General features: G+C 46.9%; 1 protein-coding gene and 1 long non-coding RNA gene across 2 annotated transcripts; both read left to right on the top strand.

Moving 5' to 3' along the window:
- The first annotated feature begins 15,139 nt into the window (after window positions 1–15,139).
- Window positions 15,140–17,419, top strand: LOC113024321 (uncharacterized). The gene is made up of 2 exons (XM_026171709.1): window positions 15,140–15,277; window positions 15,504–17,419. The coding sequence occupies exon 2, from the start codon at window positions 16,088–16,090 to the stop codon at window positions 17,417–17,419; it is 1,332 nt and encodes a 443-aa protein (XP_026027494.1). The 5' UTR covers window positions 15,140–15,277; window positions 15,504–16,087.
- Window positions 17,420–21,794: 4,375 nt separating this feature from the next.
- Window positions 21,795–23,014, top strand: LOC113027788 (uncharacterized). Its single transcript, XR_003273133.1, has 2 exons — window positions 21,795–22,466; window positions 22,693–23,014. It is a non-coding gene; the product is annotated as an uncharacterized LOC113027788 (long non-coding RNA).
- The last annotated feature ends 1,965 nt before the right edge of the window (window positions 23,015–24,979 follow it).

Here is a 24,979-nt window from a genome sequence, read left to right as displayed (position 1 = left end):
ACAGCAGCTCAGCAGGTGGAAATAGGGAGCAGGTGGAGGTAAGGTCTTACTGGAGATTCAACCTCAAGTGTCAGATCAATGATCTGAGCTGTGATGAAAGGCTGAGGTGGGCCATGGAAGATTTCTTCAGGTTTTGAAATGGGTGGCGTTATCTGAAGCTTAGGGATGTTGTACTGGAGGGTTACCTAGGCAGCTGGAGACAGGTATTTTCACTAGAGACCGATCTTCAATGAGGCAGTCATATGTAACGAGTGAACTGCTTCATATGGGTCGGAGCTTTAGAGAAGTTTGTTCAGCTGGGGATTTGTCAGAGGAGCATAGGTTGGCCTTCACTCTCAAATTAAAGAAATCTACAGTCTGTAGCAGTTTGACCTGGAACGGAACAGTAAAAGCGATCAGTCGATCAAACTCCACGAAGAAGTCTTGCATTTAGAGGTCACAGAGTCCTGGATTCATTAAATCAAATAAATCCAACAGCCATTCAAAAAAAAAAACCAAATTACATTAAAGTTAAAATAAGGATGAGGATGAGGAAAACAGTTTGAAACAAAAGGAGCTCAAAGGAAAATGTTAGAGAAATTACATAGTGTCCAGATGAACAGACTCAACGTTTTCCTTACCTGGATGATTGAGCATGCATCAAGATGTCAGAAAAAGGAATACGAGAGAAGAGGAGGGCGATTGGGCCTCAGGCTTGAACCATGGTACAGCACAATCCAGCAAAACTGCAAGACTCATGCTGAGGTCAACACAAACATGGGTGCAAAGCACCAAGGGTACCGTGAGGCGTGAAGGGCTTATAGGCTTAAAGAAGAAAGGGTGAAAGGTCATTTCGATAGCAAAAGCATAACCGTGTGAGGAGGAGCAGCAGCGATGTACCAGTGTAACACAGATTCTCGTGATTTAATTGCAGCTTTCCCACAGCTTCTCCGGACAGGTCACTTAACAGTGACCGTTTATGCTGCAGCCTGACAACAACCGGTCGGGGTCTCACCGAATGCTGGCTGTCACCTACACCTCCTTCATGCGTGCAGCTCCAATTTATCTTCATTGTTTGCAGTTCACAGCATGACCTTGCTCCAGCCCAGCAGGGACACACACATGACAACTTCACATAGCACTGACTTTTAATAAAGTCTCTTAATAAAGCCTCAACATGTTCCTGCTTTTGTCACTTTGACCCCGGAGACTTCATTACTTTAAGTATTATTATGTAAAACATTGTTTTAACGCACACTTGCTGATCTGCTGTGCTTGAGGTGACTGACGGCACAGTTCAATCTTAAATATGAACGTTTTATAAATATGCTCCTAAAGAGAAGCGAGTGTCCGTGGCCTACATACAGATCCATACATCTAAATATGTCACTGAAGTCCAGGCAAGTTTAAAATAATAGTCACACACGCCTAATTAAGGAATACTCTGTAAAATGCAGCATACTGCTCACACAAGCCTCCTTCCATCTGGAGAAAATGGCTGTTGTGCCTCATTGTCTAAAAATAGGGATGAAGACAAATTGTTATCATTTGCCAAAGCCCCTGACAATAATGATGAATGAATGCTTTCCCCGTTTCCACCGTGCCCTCTGAAGTCATTGCTTAAGGCCTTCTCGTCCCCTCAGCTTCCTCGCTCCTCTTCATGTCGCCGTATGGTCTCAAGTATTACCTGAGCAAACATCATCAGTACTCTCTGACATCATCAGGGTTCACTTCTATTTCCTGTTATCCTCCTGCTGTGTTAGATATGTCATCACGGCCATCAGGTGTGGAGGAGGTGAGGGCCTCCTTGATGTGCTAATTGATTTGGCCTCACGAAACCAAAGCCCCCCCCCCAATCACAAAACGTCCTTCAGCAATTTGTTGGTGTGTGTGTGTGTGAGAGAGATTGAGAGACCAAGCAGAAACACTCCAGCATGTTTTCTGTTACATTAGCTCATTATTTGACGTACGGGCAGGGTGGAGGCTCGTATGGAGGAGTTCACACACAGATCATCAAACTGTGATAAATCAATCAGCTGATGGTTGTTGCAGTAGAATCACTATTTTAAACATGAATGTGTTATTAAACTTCTTTTACAGAGAAATCCGTATGAACAAGCACTTGGCGACAGTGGAAAGGAAAAACTCCCTTTTAATGAGAGGACAAAACCTCCTGCTGAGTCATACTCGGCTATCTGCTGTGACTGGTTGGTGTGACATTCAGGACAACATGGAGTAGGAAGGCAGGACCCGAGTGCAGGACTCGCAGGCTGGTTTGGAACACGTGTCGTTACAGAGACTGAAATAAACAGGAAACACACATGAGACGAGACAAGGAGCCAAGAGAAGCTGAGGGCTTAAACTGACAGGATGGGAAACAGGTGGGAACACGGCTGGAAATAATCTACCTAATGACACAGAGGAAGTAGAACTAGACATAACGCACACAGGACAAAAGACTATCACACTAAATCAGGAAACATACACGGTAAACTAAGCAATCATCACAGTCCAGGTGAGGGCAGTATTTTTCTGGCAGCTACGAGTCTCCTCCTCTGGGCGGAGCTGACCTCTTTTCCTCCCTGTAGCCGCACCTGCAGCTCATTACCTCGGCAGTATCTCAGACTAGCGCTATCTCCTACCCCGCTCAATCCCGCGGCTCGCACTCACCTGTCGCTTGCAGCAATCCACAACCTGGTCGCTGGTCTTCTTTCAAATACCTACGCCACATCGGCTCCAGCACAGACTCCGTTTTCATTATCACCTGCCTGCCTCAGCTGGACCTTTGGAACCGGGTCACCTCCTTAACTCACCTGGACCTGCTCAGCCTTTGTCTTTCCCCCTTCACACACCTCCACCTGCAAACAAGTAGGCTGCAAGGAAAAACTCAGTGGAACAATATCAGCAAAACCTGAGTGTGGCCTCTCTGTGACTCTCATCTGTCGTTCTCATTCTCCATCTACTCACCGCAGGAGCTCTGTAATCATATCGTCCATGTTTATGAAATTTTCTCTTGACATTTCCCTCAAGTTCATGTAACCTGTGTTTCATAGCCACAGATCATAGCTCATGTTCATGTGTATAGGTTGCTCCCGGTTACACATTTTCAAGCCTACTGTTGCCTGCACCGTTGTGTGTGTGTAGCCCTTTCACCCACGTCCCTGTAAATAGCCCCTGCACCTTTCACTCATGTTCAATTGTTTATGTCAAGTTTCACGTCACTGTGAATGAAAATCATTCACGTCACTCTCCAGGCCTCCGTGTGTTTTTAATCTGCATTTTGAGTCCACTCGGCTTGATGGCCACACGGGCCATGACACAAGAGTCCAAACAGCTGGGGTTGAGTGGAGGAAGACTGGACACAGACACACTGTGGAAGAGAGCCAGAGAATAACGAGAGGACACTGGCACACAGAAATGTTAGAAGAAAACCCTTTATATGAATTTCTAATAACAAGCCATAAAACAGCAGCTCAGCAAGGTAAACAGAGTAAAGGTCCATGATGGTGTTTCCTGCAGGTCATTGCTTCTCTGTGTTGACGAGTCGGAGAGGGAGTTAGGTTCAGAGCCAGTGCAGGTCTGATGAATTATTTGTGGAACTGTTGCATTCATAGTCACTTAAACAGGAATCTGTCAGAGAGGAAGAGAGGGCTAGCCTCAGCACTGACTGCCGCACAGTCTCCTCCTCCTCCTGCTTTCCTCTGCGAGTCCTCCCCCTCCTCCTTCTCCCCATCCTATGATGATGGATTGAGCCTAATGCAAATTTACAACCATTTTAAATTCGCAGACTTCCCCCGGCCGGCAGTAGGAGCATTGCTCAAAATCACGCTTCCAAGATTTCTGCCTACAAACAGCCAGTATCATCGGCCTCCTCTCAATCTCCCTGCTTCGCACTTACAGCTGGATGGAGATTAATGCAGCTGTGCAGCTCCCTCTGTTCTGTTTGCACATGGTGGCTGTGCATAGAGCTGCTCTCCGGGTACCATGCCGCCCGTCCCCTCTGACCAGTTCCTGTCCATCCTTTGTACGGTGACGAGCAGACGGCGTGCGTTGGAGATGTGTGCCCCCCAACATTGTTGTATATCACCCTTCTGGATGGTGGGACAGAAAATGCAAGAAGAAAGGAGACAGTTTTTCACCCTCTCAGGTTGGAAGGCAATGTTGTGCCCTTGTAATTGAGGAGGTATCTCATCTATCAACAGTGCCACCCCAGATAATAAATATAGAGTACACAGCAGCTCCTCTGAGATTTAAAGACAGGCTGTGTGTGTGTGTGTGTGTGTGTGTGTGTGTGTGTGTGTGTGTGTGTGTGTGTGTGTGTGTGTGTGTGTGTGTGTGTGTGTGTGTGTGTGTGTGTGTGTGAAAGGAAAAACTAGAACATGTGCCTTTGCCCTGATGAACCACCTTTGTGCGCTTCAGTGAGTTTGTGTTCTGATTTTGGGGCTTGTGTGAAATCAGTCAGAGCTTGCACCGCAGGCCGCTGCTCATGTGTCCAGACCGTACTAAGTATCCAATGATATGGAAACAGTAAAGTAATCCTATTTAACCTCAGACTTACACCTAGCTGTCTTTGAAATCATCTCCCTGCCAGCAAACACTCAAACTGTCAAACTTGCATCCTGAAATACGTACAAAAGCTTCTGGAACGAACCAGGAAATTCTGCCGCCTTCTCCTGAGAATCTGATGAACCAGAGACTCACTTTCTTCCTTTTCTCCATGAGAGAAATCAGGACTGCCTCATCATCACTTTATGTCCAGTCCACAACTGTTCACACACATTTTGATGTGAAGGCTGCTGTAACACAAGGCAGAGCTAGATAAAAAAGATGAATAATTACTGGATGGGGCTATGAGCTGGGGCAGAGCGAGGAGTGTGTGACCGATGGCATGGAAGACCAGGCGGGTTTCTGGCTGTATGGAGCAGCAAGGGGACTAAACAGAGTCCAGAGTTTGAGCAAATAAAGAGTGAAATCAGAGTGGAGCAGCCAGATGGGTTTCAAGCCTGAGGATTCAATTCAATTTATATTTATACAGCACCGAATCACAAGTCACCTCAAGGTGCTTTATATTGTAAGGTAGATCCTACAATAATACATACAGAGAAAAAACCCAACAATCATATGACCCCTTATGAGCAGCACTTTGGCAACAGTGGGAAGGAAAAACTCCCTTTTAACAGGAAGAAACCTCCAGCAGAACCAGGCTCAGGGAGGGGCGGGGCCATCTGCTGTGATTGGTTGGGGGGAGAGAAGGAAGACAGGATAAAGACATGCTGTGGAAGAGAGACAGAGGTTAATAACAGATATGATTCAGCACATGGTTAGTATCAGAGCTGAGGAGGTGGAGCTGTGGACTGAGGCGTGTGGACACTCATGACTACAGGCTTGGTGATCAGAGGCAGATGTGGATGAGATGGTCGACTTCTTTCTGTTTTTATAGTAATTATTAAAAGTGTTTTTTATGTTTCTCTAGCAAGCTGTAGGCAGTCGTCTGTTTCATCAATCAGTCTGTGCTCACAGTGAGCTCTTCTTTTATACCGTTTTTTTTTTTGTGATCAACATTTTATTGATTTAAAATGGGGTTGGGGGGGGGGGGGTACAGACATATACAGCACAACTGTAAACTGCAGTAGCAAAGCAAACATTAGCAAACAAGGCATAGGGACAGCAAAGAAAAGACACAAAAACACAAAGTTAAAACCAATTATTGCCTCTTCCAGGAGATAACTCTGGATGAGAAGATTTTCCAAGCGTCAACAGTCGTGGGTCGAGCTTTATTTAATTTTGCTGTGGTATGTTCAAAACCAATAACACGGATAAGACATCGTCTCCAGAATGATTCCAGTCTGTTGTTCAGATGAACACCAAGGTACCTGTAGCTGTCCACAGCCTCAATGTCCATACCTTGGATGTTCAGTGGTTGCAGTGGAGAATGCTTGTGCCTGCGGAAGTCCACCACCAGCTCCTTGGTTTTACTGGCGTTGATCTGGAGGTAGTTCAGCTGGCATCAGTCCACAAAGTCTTGAGTCAGTCCTCTGTACTCCTTGTCGTCCCCATCAGTGATGAGGCCGACTATTGCAGAGTCATCAGAGAACTTCTGCAGGAAGCACTGGGTGGAGTTGTGGGAGAAGTCTGCAGTGTAGATGGTGAAGAGGAACGGAGCCAGAACCGTTCCCTGTGGGGCCCCGTACTGCAGACGACCCTGTCCGACACACAGCCCTGAGTCCTCACATACTGTGGTCGGTCGGTGAGGTAGTCCAAAATCCAGGTAGTGAGGTGCTGGTCCACTCCAGAGTTCTCTAGCTTGTCCTTCAGAACCGAGGGAAGAATGGTGTTGAAGGCACTGGAGAAATCAAAGAACATGATTCTCACAGTGCTTCCAGCGGTCTCCAGGTGAGCGAGGGAACGATGTAGGAGGTGAATGACGGCATCATCTGCCAGGCTGGTAGGCAAACTGAAGTGGGTCCAGTGATGAGCTTGTTAGGCGCCGAAGCTGAGCCAGGACCAATCGCTCCAGGGTCTTCATCAGGTGGGATGTCAGAGCCACCGAAAAACAACACAGGTTTTCCAGAGCTGTGGGACTCTCCTCAGCCTCAGCCTCAGGTTGAAGAGGTGCTCCATCACCCCACACAGTTGGTCAACGCAGGACCTGACGACCCTCGAGCTGATGCCATCTGGGCCCGCTGCCTTCTTGCCATCAATCCTCCTCAGTTCCCTCCTAACCTGGGTGAGTGAGAGAGACAGGCTGGAGCCTTGTGTTAAATGTGTGTTGGAAGCTGTTGTTGGGGGTGGGGAGGAGTGAGCAGGGTGAACAGAAGAGGTGTGAAGTGTCTGAGGTGTCAGAGGTGGAACAGCAGCAGTGGGGTTGGGTGAGTCTGCAGCCGATGTTGCAGACTGCCTCATGGCTGAATGAAATCTGTCGAAGAAATGATTCAGTTCATTTGCCCACTTCACATCCCTCCCAGGCAGAGAGTTCTGATGTTTGTGGCCTGAGATGGTTCTGAGGCCTCTCCAGACTTCACCAACGTTGTTTTGCTGAAGCTGGTTCTCCATCTTTTGCCTGTAGCTTTCCTTCCCATTCCTTATCAGTCCCCTCAACTCTTTCTGCACCCTTTTCAACTCCTCTTTGTCTTTGGATTTGAAGGCCCTCCTCTTCTGCTTGAGGACAGCTTTAATTTCTGGGATAATCCAAGGTTTGTTGTTGGAGAAACACCGTACAGTCCTGGTAGGTACAGTGTTATCCACACAGAAATTAATATAGTCAGTATGTCTGTGAAATTTCTCAGTCATCCAGGTCATCGTAGTCAAAGGAGCTTGCAAAGAAAAGCGTCTGGACTTCTTTAAGTTGCTTGAAGACGTTTCACCTCTCATCCGAGAAGCTTCTTCAGTTCTAAGGTCAAATGGTGGAGAGTCCCAGATATAACCTAGTTGGAGTAACCCCCCACAGAGGGACGAAAGGACCCCGATGATCCTCTAATCGCCTGAGCCAAGGTGTGAAACTGGGTGTGGCTCCCAATCCGCCAGAGTTTCGGGTGTGTTCATTGTGAAACCTGGCCCCACCTTATCATGCGAATTCCTGAGGTCAGATGGCCCAGGATGTGAGTGGGCGTTAAGGCGTCTGGGAAGGATCTCAAAACTGGATTATAGATGGCAGAGAGTTGGTGTCGTAAACCCCCGCCTCTGTTCAAAGATGGTCGCTCACAGTGGACATAGATGCTTCTCTCACTCCTCTTTCAAACCATCTGTCCTCTCTGTCCAAAATGTGAACATTGGCATCCTCGAAAGAGTGACCTTTGACCTTTAGATGCAGATGGACTGCTGACTCTTGTCCTGTGGAGGTGGCTCTTCTGTGTTGTGCCATGCGCTTGTGAAGTGGCTGTTTGGTCTCTCCAATGTAGAGGTCTGGGCATTCCTCGCTGCACTGTACAGCATACACCATATTGTTAAGTCTGTGTTTTGGCGTTTTGTCTTTCGGGTGAACCAGTTTTTGTCTGAGCGTGTTGCTGGGTCTGAAATGCACCGGGATGTCATGCTTGGAGAAAACTCTCCTGAGTTTCTCTGATACACCGGCTACATAGGGGATGACAATGTTGTTGCGTCTGTCCTTCTTATCCTCCCTCGCTGGTGTCTGGTCTTCTTTTCTGTGCCTCTTTGCTGACTTTAAGAACGCCCATTTAGGATAGCCGCACGTTTTGAGTGCTTCCTTTACATGTGTGTGTTCCTTCTTTTTTCCTTCAGGCTTAGAGGGAACATGTTCTGCCCGGTGGTGTAGGGTCCTGATTACTCCAAGTTTGTGTTCCAGAGGGTGATGGGAGTCAAAGAGGAGGTACTGGTCCGTGTGTGTGGGCTTCCGGTAAACTTCGATGTTGAGTTTGCCGCTCTCTTCAATGTGCACGGCGCAGTCCAGGAAAGGCAAACAGTTGTCCTTTGTGTCTTCCCTGGTGAACTTGATGTTTTTATCCACAGCGTTAATGTGCGCAGTGAAGGATTCCACTTCTTGTGTCTTGATTTTTACCCAGGTGTCGTCCACATATCTGTACCAGTGGCTGGGTACTCTTCCTTTGAAAGAGCCAAGAGCCTTCCTTTCCACTTCCTCCATGTAAAGGTTGGCTACAATAGGTGACACGGGGGAGCCCATGGCACAGTCATGTTTTTGTCTGTAAAAGCCTTCGTTGTACTTGAAATATGTAGTGGTGAGGCAGAGGTCTAACAGTGTGCAAATCTGATCGGGTGTGAAGTTGGTCCTGTCCTCCAAGGAGCCGTCTTCTTGTAGTCGTTTTCTGACAGTCTCCACGGCCTCCGTGGTAGGTATGCAAGTGAAGAGAGAGACTACATCAAAGGACACCATGGTTTCATCTGGATCCAGGGTAAGTTTCTGGACCTTGTCGGTGAAGTCGGTGGAGTTCTTGATGTGGTGTGGGGTGTTCCCCACAAGAGGAGCAAGGATGGTAGCAAGGTGTTTAGCAATGTTGTAAGTGGCTGAGTTTATGCTACTGACTATGGGTCTGAGTGGGACAGCTTCCTTGTGGATCTTAGGAAGTCCATAGATGCAGGGTATGGCATCCCCTGGGTAAAGGCGGTGATATGTAAGGCGGTCAATAATTTTGTCCTTTTCAAAGTCTTGAAGGCAAGCTATAACTTTATTTTTGTAGCTGCTTGTGGGGTCTCGCTTTAGGGCTTCGTAGGTATTGTTGTCACTGAGGAGAGTAGTGATCTTTGTATGGTAATCTGTAGTGTTTAGGACCACGGTGCATCTTCCCTTATCAGCTGGTAAAACAGTGATGTTGTGGTCTTTGCTCAGGGAAGCGATGGCCTTCTTTTCCTGTATTGTGAGGTTGGATGGAGGGACTTTGGCACTGGAGAGCGTGGCTGAGACTTTCATCCTGATTTGCTCTGCTTCTGTCTGTGATAATTTATTAATCCGTATGGCAGATTCTGTGGCTGTGATGAGGTCCACTATGGGCAACTGTCGTGGAGAAATGGCAAAATTGAGTCCTTTGGCTAATACTCTCTTTTCAGGTTCAGTGAGAATCCTGTCTGAAAAGTTCTTAACCCATTTCTCCTGACTGACTTCAGGTGTGTTTTCTTCTCTGGGTTGTGTAGGTTCAGGATGAGGAGTGTGTGCTTTTGAAAGCAAGGTGTGAAATTTCCTGCGTTGTCTTTATTTTCCTTTAGAGTGTTGGGCCCGCTGAGCCTTGTCCACAAACTTGTAAACCTCTTCTAAGATTGGAGAGGGTAGAAGGATTTCCAGTATAGTCAGCAATGCATGTAGTAAGGCTGTCGATGTCCTCTCCGTGGTCGTCAAAGATCACCTCCCACACAGTCGACTCAAAACAATCCTTAAGAGCCTCCTCGCTCTCCTCTGGCCATCTCTGTACTGTGCGGGTGGCTGGTGGCTCCCTGCGCACTAAGGGCTCATACACAGGGACAAGGTGAACCAGGTTGTGGTCAGATCTGCCCAGTGGAGGGAGAGGTGATGAACTGTATGCCTCTTCAGCATTGGCATACAGTAAGTCCAGTGTTTTATTGTCTCTGGTTGGGCAGGTCACATACTGGGTGAAGGTGGGCAGTGTAGAGTCCAATGAGGCATGATTGAAGTCCCCTGATATTATGAGAAGGGCTCTCGGAGATTGTGTTTGCAGTCTGCTGACCACAGAGTGGAGAGAGTCACAGGCTGCATCCGCATTGGTCGAGGGGGGGACATACGCTGTTATTGCGATAACATGCGAGAATTCCCGGGGCAGGTAGTACGGACGCATGCTAACCGCTAACAGCTCAATGTCTCTGCTGCAGAGTTGTTCTTTCACAGTGATGTGCCCAGGGTTACACCATCTGTCATTCACAAACACTGTCAGTCCCCCTCCTTTCCTCTTACCGCTCTCTCTTGTGCTGTCCGCTCGCAGGATCTGAAATCCCGGTAGTGTCACGCTCGTGTCCGGACTTAGCGGTGTTAGCCACGACTCTGTTAGCATAATGATGCTACATTGCCGGTACTCCCTCTGTGACCAGGTTAGCGATGAGAGCTCATCCATCTTATTGGGTAAAGATCTTACGTTTCCAATAATTACAGAAGGAAGAGATGGTCGATAATGTCTCCTTCTCGGGCGACGGCGCTCCTTCCCAGCACGACACCCCTGTCTTTTCCTCCTCAGCTCGCTGGGAATGTCGGGTCTGTCCGCCGGCAGTACCGCTGCGTGACGCAGCGCTAACAGCTGATCCTTACTGTAAATAAAGGATCCCTGCTCTGGGTCCCCAGACACGGGTGAAAAAAGTAGAAATAAACTAAGAAAAACGACCAGAACTAGCACAAAAAGGTAGAACATGGTTGCAATACGTTACTAATTACTAATACGTTAGTTATAAAAAATTACGAGAAGAAAAAGATAAGAAAGAAAGAAACTCAGAATGAGCAGAGCTGCTGTAACAGGCTGCCACACACGGGGGGGGGGGGGGGGGGGGGGGGGGGGGGCGGAAGTAGGTCCGAATTTGTTGTTGTTGTAGAGCGTATTGGCGGGAACATTAGCAAACAGAAGATCTTGTAGTCTATGCGGTGCTGCCTTGGCGGATTCGGTCATTTTCCACGCAGTAGTAGTCTCTGGGTTGACCCACGTACTAAGCGCCCTTATTTGGAATGACCAGTAATGAAACTCGAAGTTTGGTACTGCCAGGCCACCAAATTTTATACCGTTTTTATTTTACTACAGCTAATGTCACTCATTTTTAACAACTCATAACGCTCTTCTTCTGTAACTACATTTTTAGATGTGTTAATTATTGTGTTATTTGTTGCACTCTGACTAGGTTTTTTAATAAACATTTTGTAACTTTATGATCTGTGTCAGGGACCAAGCAATAAAGCATGAAGGACACAGGTGTTTAATTAAAAAAAGGGGTTTTATTGACCCCAAAGTATGAAAAGATATTTAACAAAGCCAAAACTTAAACAGGCAAACCAATAAAAGAGGTCAACTCAATAAACTAAACTCAGAATAACAATTAACGAAACCTCAAACAAAAAACAAACTGACCTGCTGAAATGACACATGGGGAAACTTCAATACTGGCTTAGCTAAACCAAAAGACACACAGGGGTGAAAACAAACAAACTGAAGCATGTGGTTTCATCGAATTAGGCTGTCAGTGGTACTTCAGCTCTCCCAGCCCTTTGCCACACCTTTTGCCAGACAGGAGGAGGAGCCAAACACCAGGTAACTCAAACAAAGATGTGTTAATATAACAAAACAGAACTTTGACCTTGCAGTGTTAATATGTGTGCACGCCATATAAACATTGGAAGGTGTGATGGAAAAATAAATACATTTAATAAAGAAACAATATTTTCAAATTCAAATGTTTTATTTGTCACACACACAACCATACACAGTATGACATGAGGTGAAATGCTGTAGCTGTGCTATGCAATGCCCGACCATTAGATGACAGTGGTTTTACAGTATTTACAATTTACGGATTATTACAAAATTTACTGATTTAACTTAGAAATTTCAAAGGGCGATCGTGGCTCAAGAGTTGGGAGTTGGCCTTGTAATCGGAAGGTTGCTGGTTTGAGCCCGGCTTGGACAGCCGTCGTTGCGTCCTTGGGCGAGACACTTCACCCCCGTTGCCTACTGGTGGTGGTCAGAGGACCCAGTGGCGCCAGTGTCCGGCAGCCTCGCCTCTGTCAATGCGCCCCAGGGTGGCTGTGGCTACAATGTAGCTGCCATCACCAGTGTGTGAATGTTTGTGTGACTGGTGTAAAGCACTTTGGGTCCTTAGGCACTAGAAAAGCGCTATACAAATACAAGCCATTTACCATTTACAGTAAAAATGTGCAAATAGCAGAAAGAGATTATAAATTATAGGAAGTGTGCGAAGAAAAACCAGAGTGCGTGTGGTGATGTGATGTGTGTGAGAGTCCAGTACTACACCTGGTTCAGCGCCCGAATAGCCTGGGGCTCTGTTTTGGCCTTAAGGGAGCGGAAGCGCTTCCCAGACCTCAACAGTGAGAAGAGTCCATTGTTGGGATGGGAGAGGTCCATCATAATCTTCCTAGCTTTGGTCTGGCACCGCTTGGTGTAGATGGACAGCAGGTCAGGGAGCTCTGATTGAATGATGCGTTCTGCCGAGTGCACCACCCTTTGCAGATCTCTTCTGTCCTGCTTGGTGCTGTTCCCAAACCAGGTGCAGATGTTTCCCGTCAGGACGCTCTCGATGGTGCAGGAGTAAAAGTTCTTGAGCACCTTCAGTGGCAGATGGAAGTCTCTAAGTCTTCTGAGGAAGAAGAGACGCTGCCGGGCTTTCTTAACCAGGATGTTGATGTGACAGGACCATGACCGGTCCTGAGTGATGTGGACAGCCAGGTATCGGAAACTGTCCACTCTTGCTGATGTTTAGGAGGAGGTTATTCTCCTGGCACCAGGTCTCCAGGTTCCTAATCTCCTCCAGGTAGGCCGTCTCGATGTTGTCGGAGATCAAGCTCACAACAGCAGTGTCGTCAGCAAACTTGACAATGGAGGTGGTGTCTGATGTGGCTACACAGTCATAAGTGTACAGTGAGTACAGCATGGGGGCTTAAAACACAGCCCTGAGGCGCTCGAGTGCTGAGTGAGATGGAGGGGGAGACTTGTTTTCCCACCCTCACTGATTGGGGTCTGTGAGGAAGTTGAGGATCCACTGACACAGTGATGAGCTGAGTCCTAGATCCGTCAACTTGGTGAAAAGCTTAGAGGGAATTATTGTGTTGAATGCTGAACTGTAGTCCACGAACAGCATCCTAACATAATTCCCTCTGCCAGTGTCCAGGTGACTCAGGGATGTGTGGAGCAGGTGAGATATGGCATCGTCTGTGGAACGATTAGTCCGGTAAGCAAACTGAAGTGAGTTGATGGTGGCAGGAAGTGAAGAAGTGATGTGATCTCTCATCAGTCATTCAAAATACTTCATTACAATTGAAGTCAGTGCTACTGGACGGTAGTCATTGTGGCAAGCGGGCTGTTGTTTCTTTGGAACAGGAACAATAATGGACTGTTTGAATCACGTGGGAACCACAGCTTGGGCCAGGGAGAGGTTGAAGATCTCCGTGAACACCGGTGCTAGCTGGTCAGTGCAGGCTCTCAGGACCTGGCCAGGGATTGCATCTGGTCCTGCTGCCTTCCTGGTGTTCACCCTCCTGAAGGTGTTCCTTGCGGCATGCTCTGTGATGATGAATGCATTGTTTTCACTGATGCACTCCGAGCGCGCACAGCCGTTTGTTGTTTTAATTGCTGCGGCGTTGAAGCGAGCATAAAACGTGTTCAGCTCATCAGCCAGTGAAGCGTCGGGATTCATCATTGAAGACGCTGGTCGTTTATAGTCCGTTATTGTCCGCAGTCCTTTCCACAGGCTCCTAGAGTCGCACCGTCGTAGCTGTGACTCTAGTTTTTCCCCGTAGCTCCGCTTTGCCTTTCTGACCACACTGCACACGTTGTAGGACGCAGCCTTGTATAGGTCCATATTACCGGAGATGAGCCCTTCATTGTAGGCAGCGGTGTGTGATCTCAGAGTGTCGCGGATGTTTTTATCCACCCACGGCTTCTGGTTGGGAAACGTTCGGATGATAGTTCTTTCTGCTGTGTCGTCCGCTAGTTTCCCGATAAATCCCACAACCGCTTCCGTAAACATGTTGATGTCATCAGAGCTGCGCCGAAACATGTCCCAGTCTGCGTCATCCAGTGCGTCCTGCAGCGCGGTCATTGAGTGGTCCATCCAGCGAGCGACCTCCCTCCTGATTGGTGGTTGGTGCTTTAGCCTTTGTTTGTAAGCAGGCATGGTCCGATTTTCCAAATGCCGGCAGGGGCTGAGCCTTTTAACAGTTCTATAACGGGGTGTAGCAATGGTCTAATGTCCTAGTGCCCCGGGTGGGGCAGTTGATGTGCTGGTGAAGGTATTTAACAATAAGTAGAATATATTAAAGTAGTGACTGCAAAGTAAACTACAGCGAATCAACTGGTGGTGAAGTGTGGAGCTGAGTCCTAAGCCTGAAAAATTCTCCTGGGCTGCTCGCATGGAAATTAACAAAACCAACATAAACATTGCGGATCCCCATCACGGCGCCAGCTGCAGGCCCAAGGCTGGAGCCGAACAATCACTCCCTGATAATGACTGTGTTACGGCTATTCTTCCCATCCCATGCAAGGACACCTGGAGGACTGTTTACTTAGCCTGATAGGCCGAAGGACACTGTCTCAGTTAAACTATGGACACGCACACACACACACTTACACTGATAAGCACTCACTCATCCCCCCTCCCTTTCCAACGCCTTCGATGCTTTTGCCCTACCGGGGAAGATAGCAGTCAACTGGACCAGCACAGATGCTGCAGGACCGGATGCGCTGCCTACACCGGCTCTCTCTTACCCTTTACCCGCCCCTGTTGCTTGTCTTGTGTTTCTATGGTGTATTGATAGTCATGTGCTTTTTGTGCTGAGGTCTTTTTTCTGTTATCAAACTGTTCTCCCACTAGGAGCTCAGTCTGAGTGGAGTTTTTTTTCTCCTCCTCTTACCTCATGTAGTGTATTTTCGTTGTTTTTTCCTATCAGCCTACCTTTCTGACATGTCTGCCCAATGTGATGTTTGTGTAAAGTTGGTCAGAAGGTTCCTTTGTAAGTGCGCATGTGTAACATAGTTAAATAGAGTTGAAGTTAAATCCCGCTAAATGGGACATTGGCGCCACCTACTGTCGAAAAAGTCACCCTGCAATATTCACAAAGGGCAAGGGATTCTGGGTAATCCTCAGAATAATGGAGGATTCCTGCGAGGTAAGGAATGCGCAAATGTCGTGGGGAGGAAAAATCATATCGCAGGCTGTTAAAGTAATACAGTCTGACCCGATTATTTTTGTTGTTTATACATCATTTGTTGCGGGTCATTTCTCCAGTCTTTATGTTGAACTGAGTGCACGTTTATGTGAGATTTCTTTATTGGGAGGAGAGGAAACAAAATGGGAGCATAGTTAGCTAACTCTGTTGTTGCTTTCCCGTTTAGATTTTGTGCTGATTGCCCACGACATTAAAAAGAGAGCATTCTAACCATTGCCTTTTTGTTGTGAATGCAGGTATGTGACTGTGCCACACTGTTTAGAGAATTTACATTGTTTCATGTACAGCTTTAAAATATATTTCTATATTCCTTTCATTTGGGAAACTTAACATGCAATGTTAATGGTGTTGAAGTTTTTCTATTTTGGTTGTATAAATTTACCACTATACGATCACACTGCAAGTGGAAATGTAATCCTCAGAATAATGGAGGATTCCTGCGAGATTTTGTGCTGATTGCCCACGACATTAAAAAGAGAGCATTCTAACCATTGCCTTTTTGTTGTGAATGCAGACCAGAGGAGACACTACACAGAGGTCACATTGGTGCCGTGACTCGTTCGTGACGCTGCTGAATCGGGCTGGTGTCCTCTCGTCGCAGCATCATCGTGGAGCATCAGCTTCCTTATTGTTTAGTCTGTTGGGTAACGGAATCAAACTTTGGGGACTGTTGGACATACTTTTATATTGGCTTTGTATATTGCCATATTGTATTAAGTCCACCTTAGCTCTATTAATATTCTGCTAGATATGGATCTAAGTGACTCTGATGACACCCCAAATGTGACTCCCCTTGTTGTGGGTAGGGGCAGAGGGTTCACAACTGTTCCTTTTTCACTGGGTGACTATCGGGTGGGGCATAGAGCAGCAGATAGTTCTTGTGAGCTGGTGGCTGAGTCGCAGTCAGTACAGTGCACTAAGTCATCTACCTCAGACCCCCCAATAACTGATGTGAGTCTAGTCGACCAAATGAGCGACATTGTGCAGCAAATTGGGCAACGCCTGGCTGATAGCATTCTGTCACACCTGACTACGCCACACACTTCGAGCCCTGCATCTGCTACATATACATGTCCTGAGGTGGCGCATGAAACAACAGATCTCCCCTCCAGCCGCTCACTAGATCTCTCTCAAGTCCAGCTGGTGGCTCCACGACAGGTTAAAGACCCACCTGTGTTTCGGTGGGAGAGTTCGGACTCATTGTCTGTTGATGAGTGGCAGGAAGCCATGCAGAGTTACATAAAGAAGAGTGCCATTCTTCCAGAAAACCAAGCTGAGGAGATTTTGATGCATCTGAGAGGCAGGGCAAAAGATGTTGTGAAATTTGGTGTGAGGAATGGTGGAATTGATGTCCAGCATAATCCACAAGCTATCTACAGACTTCTGCACAAACATTTTAGTTCCACCCAGTGCTCGTCTGTGCCCCTGGCTGACTTTTATTCCACCCTGCCGAAGGACCGAGAGGATCCATATGAGTACTGGCTGAGGCTGAACAAGGCTGCTGATGTTGTTGGCAACTGTCTTAAGGAGCAGGGGAAATCTTTTGAGAACTCTGGTGTTGAGGTTGCACGCATGTTCATCAGACACTGCCCCTGCAGAGACTTGGCTCTTATTTTTAGAACCAAAACATGTGATAAATGGTCAGCTCATGAAGTTCAGGAGGTACTGGATGAGTATCACCTGGGTAAGGGGTTCCAGTCTCCTCCACAGACGGGTAACTGTGTCTATGTGAATAAGGCAGAGGTTAGCACAAATGGTACTCCTTGTTTGGCTGACCATGAGCAGAGGCCAGCTGTGAGTCAGGATGGCTCTGCTATTGAGAGGTTGATCAGCATGCTAGAGAAGGTGCTGCTTCAAGGCCCAGGCTATGCTCGAGCTAATGCCAGGCGACAGAGTGCCCGACTGCCGAGAATACCAGGCTTAGATGACACACCATGTTCCATCTGCAGAGATAGCTCCCACTCCACACTCACGCACTGTCGGGAAAACAGATTTTGCTTCATGTGTCACCTACCTGGTCATTCGAGACGTAACTGCCCAGAGGGCAAGTGTACTCCTTCCAGTGGTCATCAGGGAAACTGAACGATCTGCGTGGAGGGGAGGACAGCGCAGATCCAGCAAGTAAGCCTCCCATCTTGGATGTGACTGATATTAATGATTATGACACTTTGTATTCTACTTACAGTGGCATTGTCCCGCCAAATAAAACACTGATTGCACAGGGCTTGCATAGGCTCTCAAACACTGATAGTTTATTCTACTCTGCAGTGACTACTAGTGGTGGACAAGTTCTTAAAGCATTAGTGGACAGTGGCTCTATGGCGTGCACCATAAGTGAGACAGTTGATGAGAAACTTTCACAATCGATACCTGATATTGAGAGACGTTCAGCTGAAGACGTTGTCATTGTTGGTTGTGGGGGTCACCTCGTTACGCCTTCTGCTATGTATGATCTTACAGTGTCAATATATGGCTTTAAGGTGGTGATTCCTGTTCTGGTGGTTCCGGGCCAGGCTGATGACATGATTCTGGGCAGCAATGCGATAAAGTGGCTTATTTCACAGTTAAAAATGACTGTTGGTACCCAGGATGATGCTTTCCCTCATTTGGCAACTTTGCTGTCCTATTCTGATGACTGTGGTGGCAGAGCAATGCCTCCAAGTTTCGGCACTGCAAAGCTTAAGAGACGCATCACCTTGCAGCCCTTGTCTGAACATTTAGTGTGGGCTAAGCTGCCTGCTCCTGATGCCTCAGCGGTGGGAAGTGCTGTCATTATTGAACCCACTCAGTCTCGATCCAAACCTGCACAGATCCTAGTGGGGCGAGTTGTCACTTCCTTGTTTGGGGATGGTTGGGTCCCTGTTAAAGTGGTGAATCCCTCCGACAAGCCCCTCACTCTCAGGAGAAATGCTAAGGTTGCTGATGTGTCCCCCTGTCTTTCTGTGCAGGACTTACCTGAACCTGTTCAAATTCGATCCAGTACACAATACACACAGAACTCGTCGCCCGCACCGAGATCAGAAGCGGAGATGTCACAGCGCTTGTGTGATTTGGGCCTGCAGGACCTGGACCTCTCGTCCTGTGAAGTTTCCCCAGAATGGAGAGATAGGCTGCTGCGACTCATTGAGCAGTATGAGTCCATCTTTTCAAGGCACAAAATGGACTGCGGTGAGGCTGCTGACTTTGTCCACAGAATCCGCCTGGTGGATGACAAGCCCTTCAGACTGCCATACAGACGGGTCCCACCATGCCATTACGAGAAGCTTCGCACTGCCCTAGATGAGATGGAGGAGTCAGGGATAATCCGTAAGTCCCAGAGTGAATTCTCATCCCCCCTTGTCTTAGTTGTTAAGCCAAATGGTGACCTGCGCATATGCAATGACTTTAGATGGTTAAATGCAAGAACAGTTAAAGATGCACATCCATTGCCTCATCAGTCAGACGCCCTCGCAGCACTTGGTGGGAATGTTTTTTTTTCTACAATGGATCTCACATCGGGGTTTTACAATGTCAGACTCCACGAGGACGACAAAAAATACACGGCATTCTCCTCCCCATTTGGCCTTCATGAATATAACAGGATGCCTCAAGGCCTGACAAATAGTCCTGCTACTTTTATGCGGATGATGATGTCCATTTTTGGTGATGAGAACTTCACAAGTTTGTTGTGTTATCTGGATGACCTTATGGTCTATGCCCCATCCGAACAGGTGGCTCTTGAACGTCTGCAGATGGTTTTCTCACGACTTTCTGCCAACAACCTGAAGCTCGCACCAAAGAAATGCCACTTTCTTCAGCGGTCTGTGAAGTTCCTGGGACACATCATATGTGGTGAGGGTGTGAAAACAGACCCAAGTAAAGTGCAGGCTATAGACAATGTGGAGGAAGCAGACCTGATGGAGTCTGACGGGGTGACACCATGTGCAAGGAAAATCAGATCCTTCCTGGGGATGGTTCTCTACTACCATCATTTTATCGAGCGGTGCTCTGCAAAAGCTAAGCCACTGTTTGATCTTGTGGCTGAACCAGCTGCGCTACGCAAGAGAGGTAGAGGCCGTAAGCCTAAATTTAAAAGGGGCCACGTGAAGCTGTCTCCGGCTGACTGGACTGATGAGTGCAGGGAAGCATTCAAGGCCCTAAAACATGAACTTGTGCATAGTGTCACATTAGCCCATCCAGATTTTACTGCGCCCTTTCTCCTTGCAGTTGATGCTTCCTTTGACGGCCTTGGAGCCGTCCTCTCACAGTTGCCCCCTGATGGTAGCATCGCCAGACCAGTGGCATTTGCCAGTAAGACCCTGTCACACTCTCAGCTAAACTATCCAGCGCATCGTTTGGAGTTTCTTGCTCTGAAATGGGCAGTCTGTGACAAGTTTAGCCATTGGCTGAAAGGGAGCCACTTCACAGTGTGGACGGACAATAACCCGCTGACATACATCTTAACCAAGCCTAGGTTAGATGCATGTGAGCAACGATGGGTTTCAAAGCTTGCAGCATACAGTTTTGAACTGAAGTATGTCCCTGGCACCAAAAATGATGTCGCGGATGCATTGAGTAGAGAGCCATTTGTCCAGTCGTGCATAGGCCACAGGCTAGTCACTGAACCTTATGCTGCCCTATTGAACCAAATGCACGGTCTGGTGGATGGGACTGTGCAGGATATGTTTCGGTGTGCTGCAAACTGCCAGTTGGTTGTGGATCAGTCTGAGGAAGGAGCTACAACTATCCTAGCTAACCCTCAAGGTTCTCTCTCGTCACAGGATGTTTCTGCTGTGTTGGCTGCACATGACACTGGTGGTATCAGCCATGTGAGAGGTGTGGGATCTGATATCCCTCAGGTCCCAACTATTGCCCGTCCAGCCTGTACGCCGAGAAGTGAACTCGCTAACCTGCAGGAACAAGATGAGGTTTTGGGCAGAGTTTTCTTTTATGTCCGGCGTCACAAGAGGCCCACCAGGCATGAACGTGCTAGCGAGTCCCGTGGTGTAATGAAATTACTCAGACATTGGTCCAGACTCTTGATTAAAGATGGTATGTTGTATAAGGTGAAGAAAGACAGGAACATGAACGTGACGATTTACCAGTTTGTTGTCCCAGACACTCTGAAGACTGAAGTTCTCCGAGGCATCCATGATACGGCGGGTCATCAGGGCCAAGTCCGCACCCTGTCTCTTGCAAGGCAGAGATTCTTTTGGACAGGGATGGAGCGTGACATCATCAATCATGTGAAAGGCTGTTTTCGTTGTGTGGTTGGGAAAACCCCAGAGCCGAATGACCGTGCCACACTGGAGAGCATTTGTACCACTGAACCGATGGAGCTAGTCTGCATCGATTTCTGGACTGCTGAACAGACTGACAAGAAGTGCGTTGATGTTTTGGTTGTCACAGACCATTTTTCCAAATTAGCGCATGCATTCCCTTGTAAGAATCAGTCTGCCAAGCAGGTTGCTCGCCGCCTGTGGAATGACTTTTTCTGTGTGTACGGCTTTCCCAGACGTATACACTCTGATCAAGGAGCCAACTTTGAGAGTCAACTCATTAAGGAGCTCCTGGACATGGCTGGCATCCAGAAATCACACACCACTCCTTACCACCCAATGGGGAATGGTATTGTCGAGCGATACAACAGGACCTTGGGAAATATGATACGGGCTTTGCCCCCCCAATCCAAAGCCAGGTGGCCGCAAATGCTTCAGATGTTGACGTTCTGCTACAATTGCACTGAACATGAAACAACAGGTTTCGCACCTTTTTTTCTCGTATTTGGGAGAATTCCTCGTCTGCCTGTTGATGTTGTTTTCCAGCATGTTCTCCCTGATGGTGCCGTTGTTGACCACGGTGAATTTGTCGCCCATTTGAAGCGTGACCTGTCTGAGGCTGCCCGCATTGCCAGGCAGAACAGCCGTATTGCCCAGGCTCGCCAGGCGAGGAATTATGACCGCAAGGCTAAGGGTGCGCCCCTCTCAGTCGGTGACAGAGTCTTGCTTGCTAATCGTGGTGAGAGAGGAAAGAGGAAGATCGCTGACAAATGGGAATCCACAGTTTTTGAGGTGGCGTCTGTGAAACCTGACATCAATGTGTACCACATCAGAGACCCTGTGACTCTCAGGGAAAAAGTTGTTCACCGAAACCTACTACTTCCTGTGAGTTTCATTCCTGCAGGAAACGAGTGCATACCAGTGTCAACCTGCCCCTCGGTTGCGGATAGTGGACAAGGTGAACCAGAACTTCCAGGTGATGTGCAGGATGGTGAGACGAAGACTGTTCGCTGGCTCATGCAGATGGACCAAGCAAGTGACAGGGACTCTGCGGTTGGTCAACCTGGTTGTTCTCTTGGTGCGGCTTTCAGCGTCCCAACCTCTGAGGCAGAATCGACTGTGGCCCCGCCTGCTGGGTGTGACCCGTTGGTTTCCCGGTTGCCTTCCCTTGCCCCCTCTATTGAATCTGTTTTGTCCCGGAGTGCCTCCTCGCAGCTTCTGGCGGGAGATGCTCCACATGTCCTTTCCCCTGAGCTTGTGACTGACACACGACTGAGTACAGGGGACCGTGTAGTGCGTACACAGCCACCACCTCTTTGTACTAGATCAGGTAGACCTGTGAAACCTCCAACACGTCTCATTTGTGAGATCAATGAACAACAGGTTGATGATTCAGTGTCGACAGTTGACTCCTTGTTTTCATTTGTGCGAAATATGTTTTCAGGATAGATTACTAGCCGTTTTGCAAATGTGCTGTTACTCAGAACGTTTTGGGTAATACCTGCGTGGAGCAATGTTCACATCATGGGAGGTGTATACGGCATCATTCATATCTGGGTTGGCAGGGGAATTGGCCGCTCTCTTGCTTGCCTTATTCCATATGGAAAGTTTTTTTAACTGACTTGAACTATCTTGTGCTCCCACTGTCACACTGTTATGTTTTATGCATTGGAAGTTTCTGTTTTTCTGTTGTCATGCCCCAATTTAGCAGGATTTAAGGGGGGTGTGTGTAACATAGTTAAATAGAGTTGAAGTTAAATCCCGCTAAATGGGACATTGGCGCCACCTACTGTCGAAAAAGTCACCCTGCAATATTCACAAAGGGCAAGGGATTCTGGGTAATCCTCAGAATAATGGAGGATTCCTGCGAGGTAAGGAATGCGCAAATGTCGTGGGGAGGAAAAATCATATCGCAGGCTGTTAAAGTAATACAGTCTGACCCGATTATTTTTGTTGTTTATACATCATTTGTTGCGGGTCATTTCTCCAGTCTTTATGTTGAACTGAGTGCACGTTTATGTGAGATTTCTTTATTGGGAGGAGAGGAAACAAAATGGGAGCATAGTTAGCTAACTCTGTTGTTGCTTTCCCGTTTAGATTTTGTGCTGATTGCCCACGACATTAAAAAGAGAGCATTCTAACCATTGCCTTTTTGTTGTGAATGCAGGTATGTGACTGTGCCACACTGTTTAGAGAATTTACATTGTTTCATGTACAGCTTTAAAATATATTTCTATATTCCTTTCATTTGGGAAATTTAACATGCAATGTTAATGGTGTTGAAGTTTTTCTATTTTGGTTGTATAAATTTACCACTATACGATCACACTGCAAGTGGAAATGTAATCCTCAGAATAATGGAGGATTCCTGCGAGATTTTGTGCTGATTGCCCACGACATTAAAAAGAGAGCATTCTAACCATTGCCTTTTTGTTGTGAATGCAGACCAGAGGAGACACTACACAGAGGTCACACATGCGCCATTAGAGTGCTGCCTGCTGTAACCCTAATTTCCCTCGGGATGAATAAAGTATTCTGATTCTGATTCTGATTTTGATAAATCATCGATAACTAATAAAAACAAATAAACTAATAAAAACCATAAAAATTAATCTTAAATAATTGTTTTGTCAAACTTTACTGACAATTGAAAATCACTTACCTTCTCCAAGAAATTCTGTCTTTGCAATTACTGCTGTTGTTCCAGGAGATTTTAAAATGAGCCCTCCTACTGTTAAAGCAGATGACTCCTAAGCTGGAGAGAAAATGGTGTGTCACAAATTTAGAAGATCATCATTTAGCCTGGAAAAATAGTTTGCTGCTTTATAAGAAAGCCCTCCGCAAAGCCAGGACATCTTACTATTCGTCACTGATTGAAGAAAATCAGAACAACCCCAGGTTTCTCTTCAGCACTGTAGCCAGGCTGACAAAAAGTCAGAGCTCTGTTGAGCCTCAGAATACATGCTTCCCTTAGGCAGCATCATTAGAAGACATAGCATACATTTTCACTGCTATGCAGATGACACCCAGCTCTATCTGTCCATGAAGCCAGATAACACACACCGATTAGTTAAACTGCAGTAATGTCTTAAAGAGATAAAGACCTGGATGGCCGCTAACTTTCTGCTTCTTAATTCAGATCAAACTGAGGTTATTGCACTCGGCCCTGAAAATCTTGGAAATATGGTATCTAAGCAGATTCTTACTCTGGATGGCATTACCTTGGCCTCCAGTAACGCTGTGAGGAACCTTGGAGTCATTTTTGACCAGGACATGTCCTTCAACGCACATATTAAACAAATATGTAAGACTGCTTTCTTCCATTTGTGCAACATCTCTAAAATTAGAAATATCCTGACTCAGAGTGAAAAACTAGTTCATGCATTTATTACTTCTAGGCTGGACGACTGTAATTCATTATTATCAGGATGAATAATGAATCCTCCCTTAGTTACAGTGCAATAGGGTAAGGCAGCTAGGGCTTCCCATGATGCAATGAGCAATGGTTTCTTCTTCACCATTAACTTAACACTGATCTCAGTATGAGCTGATACATGAAGATATTTGTGTCAGCTCAAAATTAGAATAAGTTCAAGAAATATCCTGTAAATACTTTCCTGTACCTCACTTCAGCACTGCTCCTGTGTTCTTCTTTGGATCTCTCTCCAGAATGTCCCTCTTCCACTCATTTCAACAGATCCAAGATATCTCTAACATAACCCTAACATAACCTGTGACACTACAAAGTATTGCAGCATACACACTCTGAAAAAAAGTCTGGACAGTTTGGGGGGTTATAGCCCTTAACGGACCACTTTTGGATTTTGGATGTAATCATTCCAAGGAAGCTGTGCTGCCTTTAAATAAGATTTAACTCTAAAATTTAGCTGCAGCTTGATTTGGTGGTGGAAATACGATTCTAAGAAGTTCCTGTGCAAACAGTGAGCAGATAAAGCAGATGTGTAGGAGGCTGTTTCTGTTTGTGGGGATTGTTCAGATGTTTGTTTGTGACCAGAACTGTGGAACTAAAAGGAGTGTGTGACATCTACAACAACACATGTGACACAAAAACACACTGAGCCAACATGACCATGCTAATTAACCCCATGCTGGTAATGAAGAGCTCTGACGAGCCAGCGTCTGATGAGTGATAATTTGGAAATTATCTCACACTGTATGAGAGCAATACCTGCTAATTAGTGCTCAATAACATCCAGTTGAAATGCTTAAATTTCTGCCCTAAAACTGGAGCTCTGGCTTCTTGGACGGTCTGTTAGTACAGTGAGCTCACAGCAGCCATATTATTGGTCACATGATGTCATTAAAAGTCTCCAGAAGGCTCCAGCACAAACACGGTCCAGAGGTCCAGTTCAGGTAAAGCTAG

Source organism: Astatotilapia calliptera, chromosome 1 (assembly GCF_900246225.1).
Source record: "Astatotilapia calliptera chromosome 1, fAstCal1.2, whole genome shotgun sequence".
NCBI classification, from domain to species: domain Eukaryota; kingdom Metazoa; phylum Chordata; class Actinopteri; order Cichliformes; family Cichlidae; genus Astatotilapia; species Astatotilapia calliptera.
Note: the sequence above shows the minus strand (reverse complement) of the source record. Positions and strands in the feature narration are given on the sequence as shown.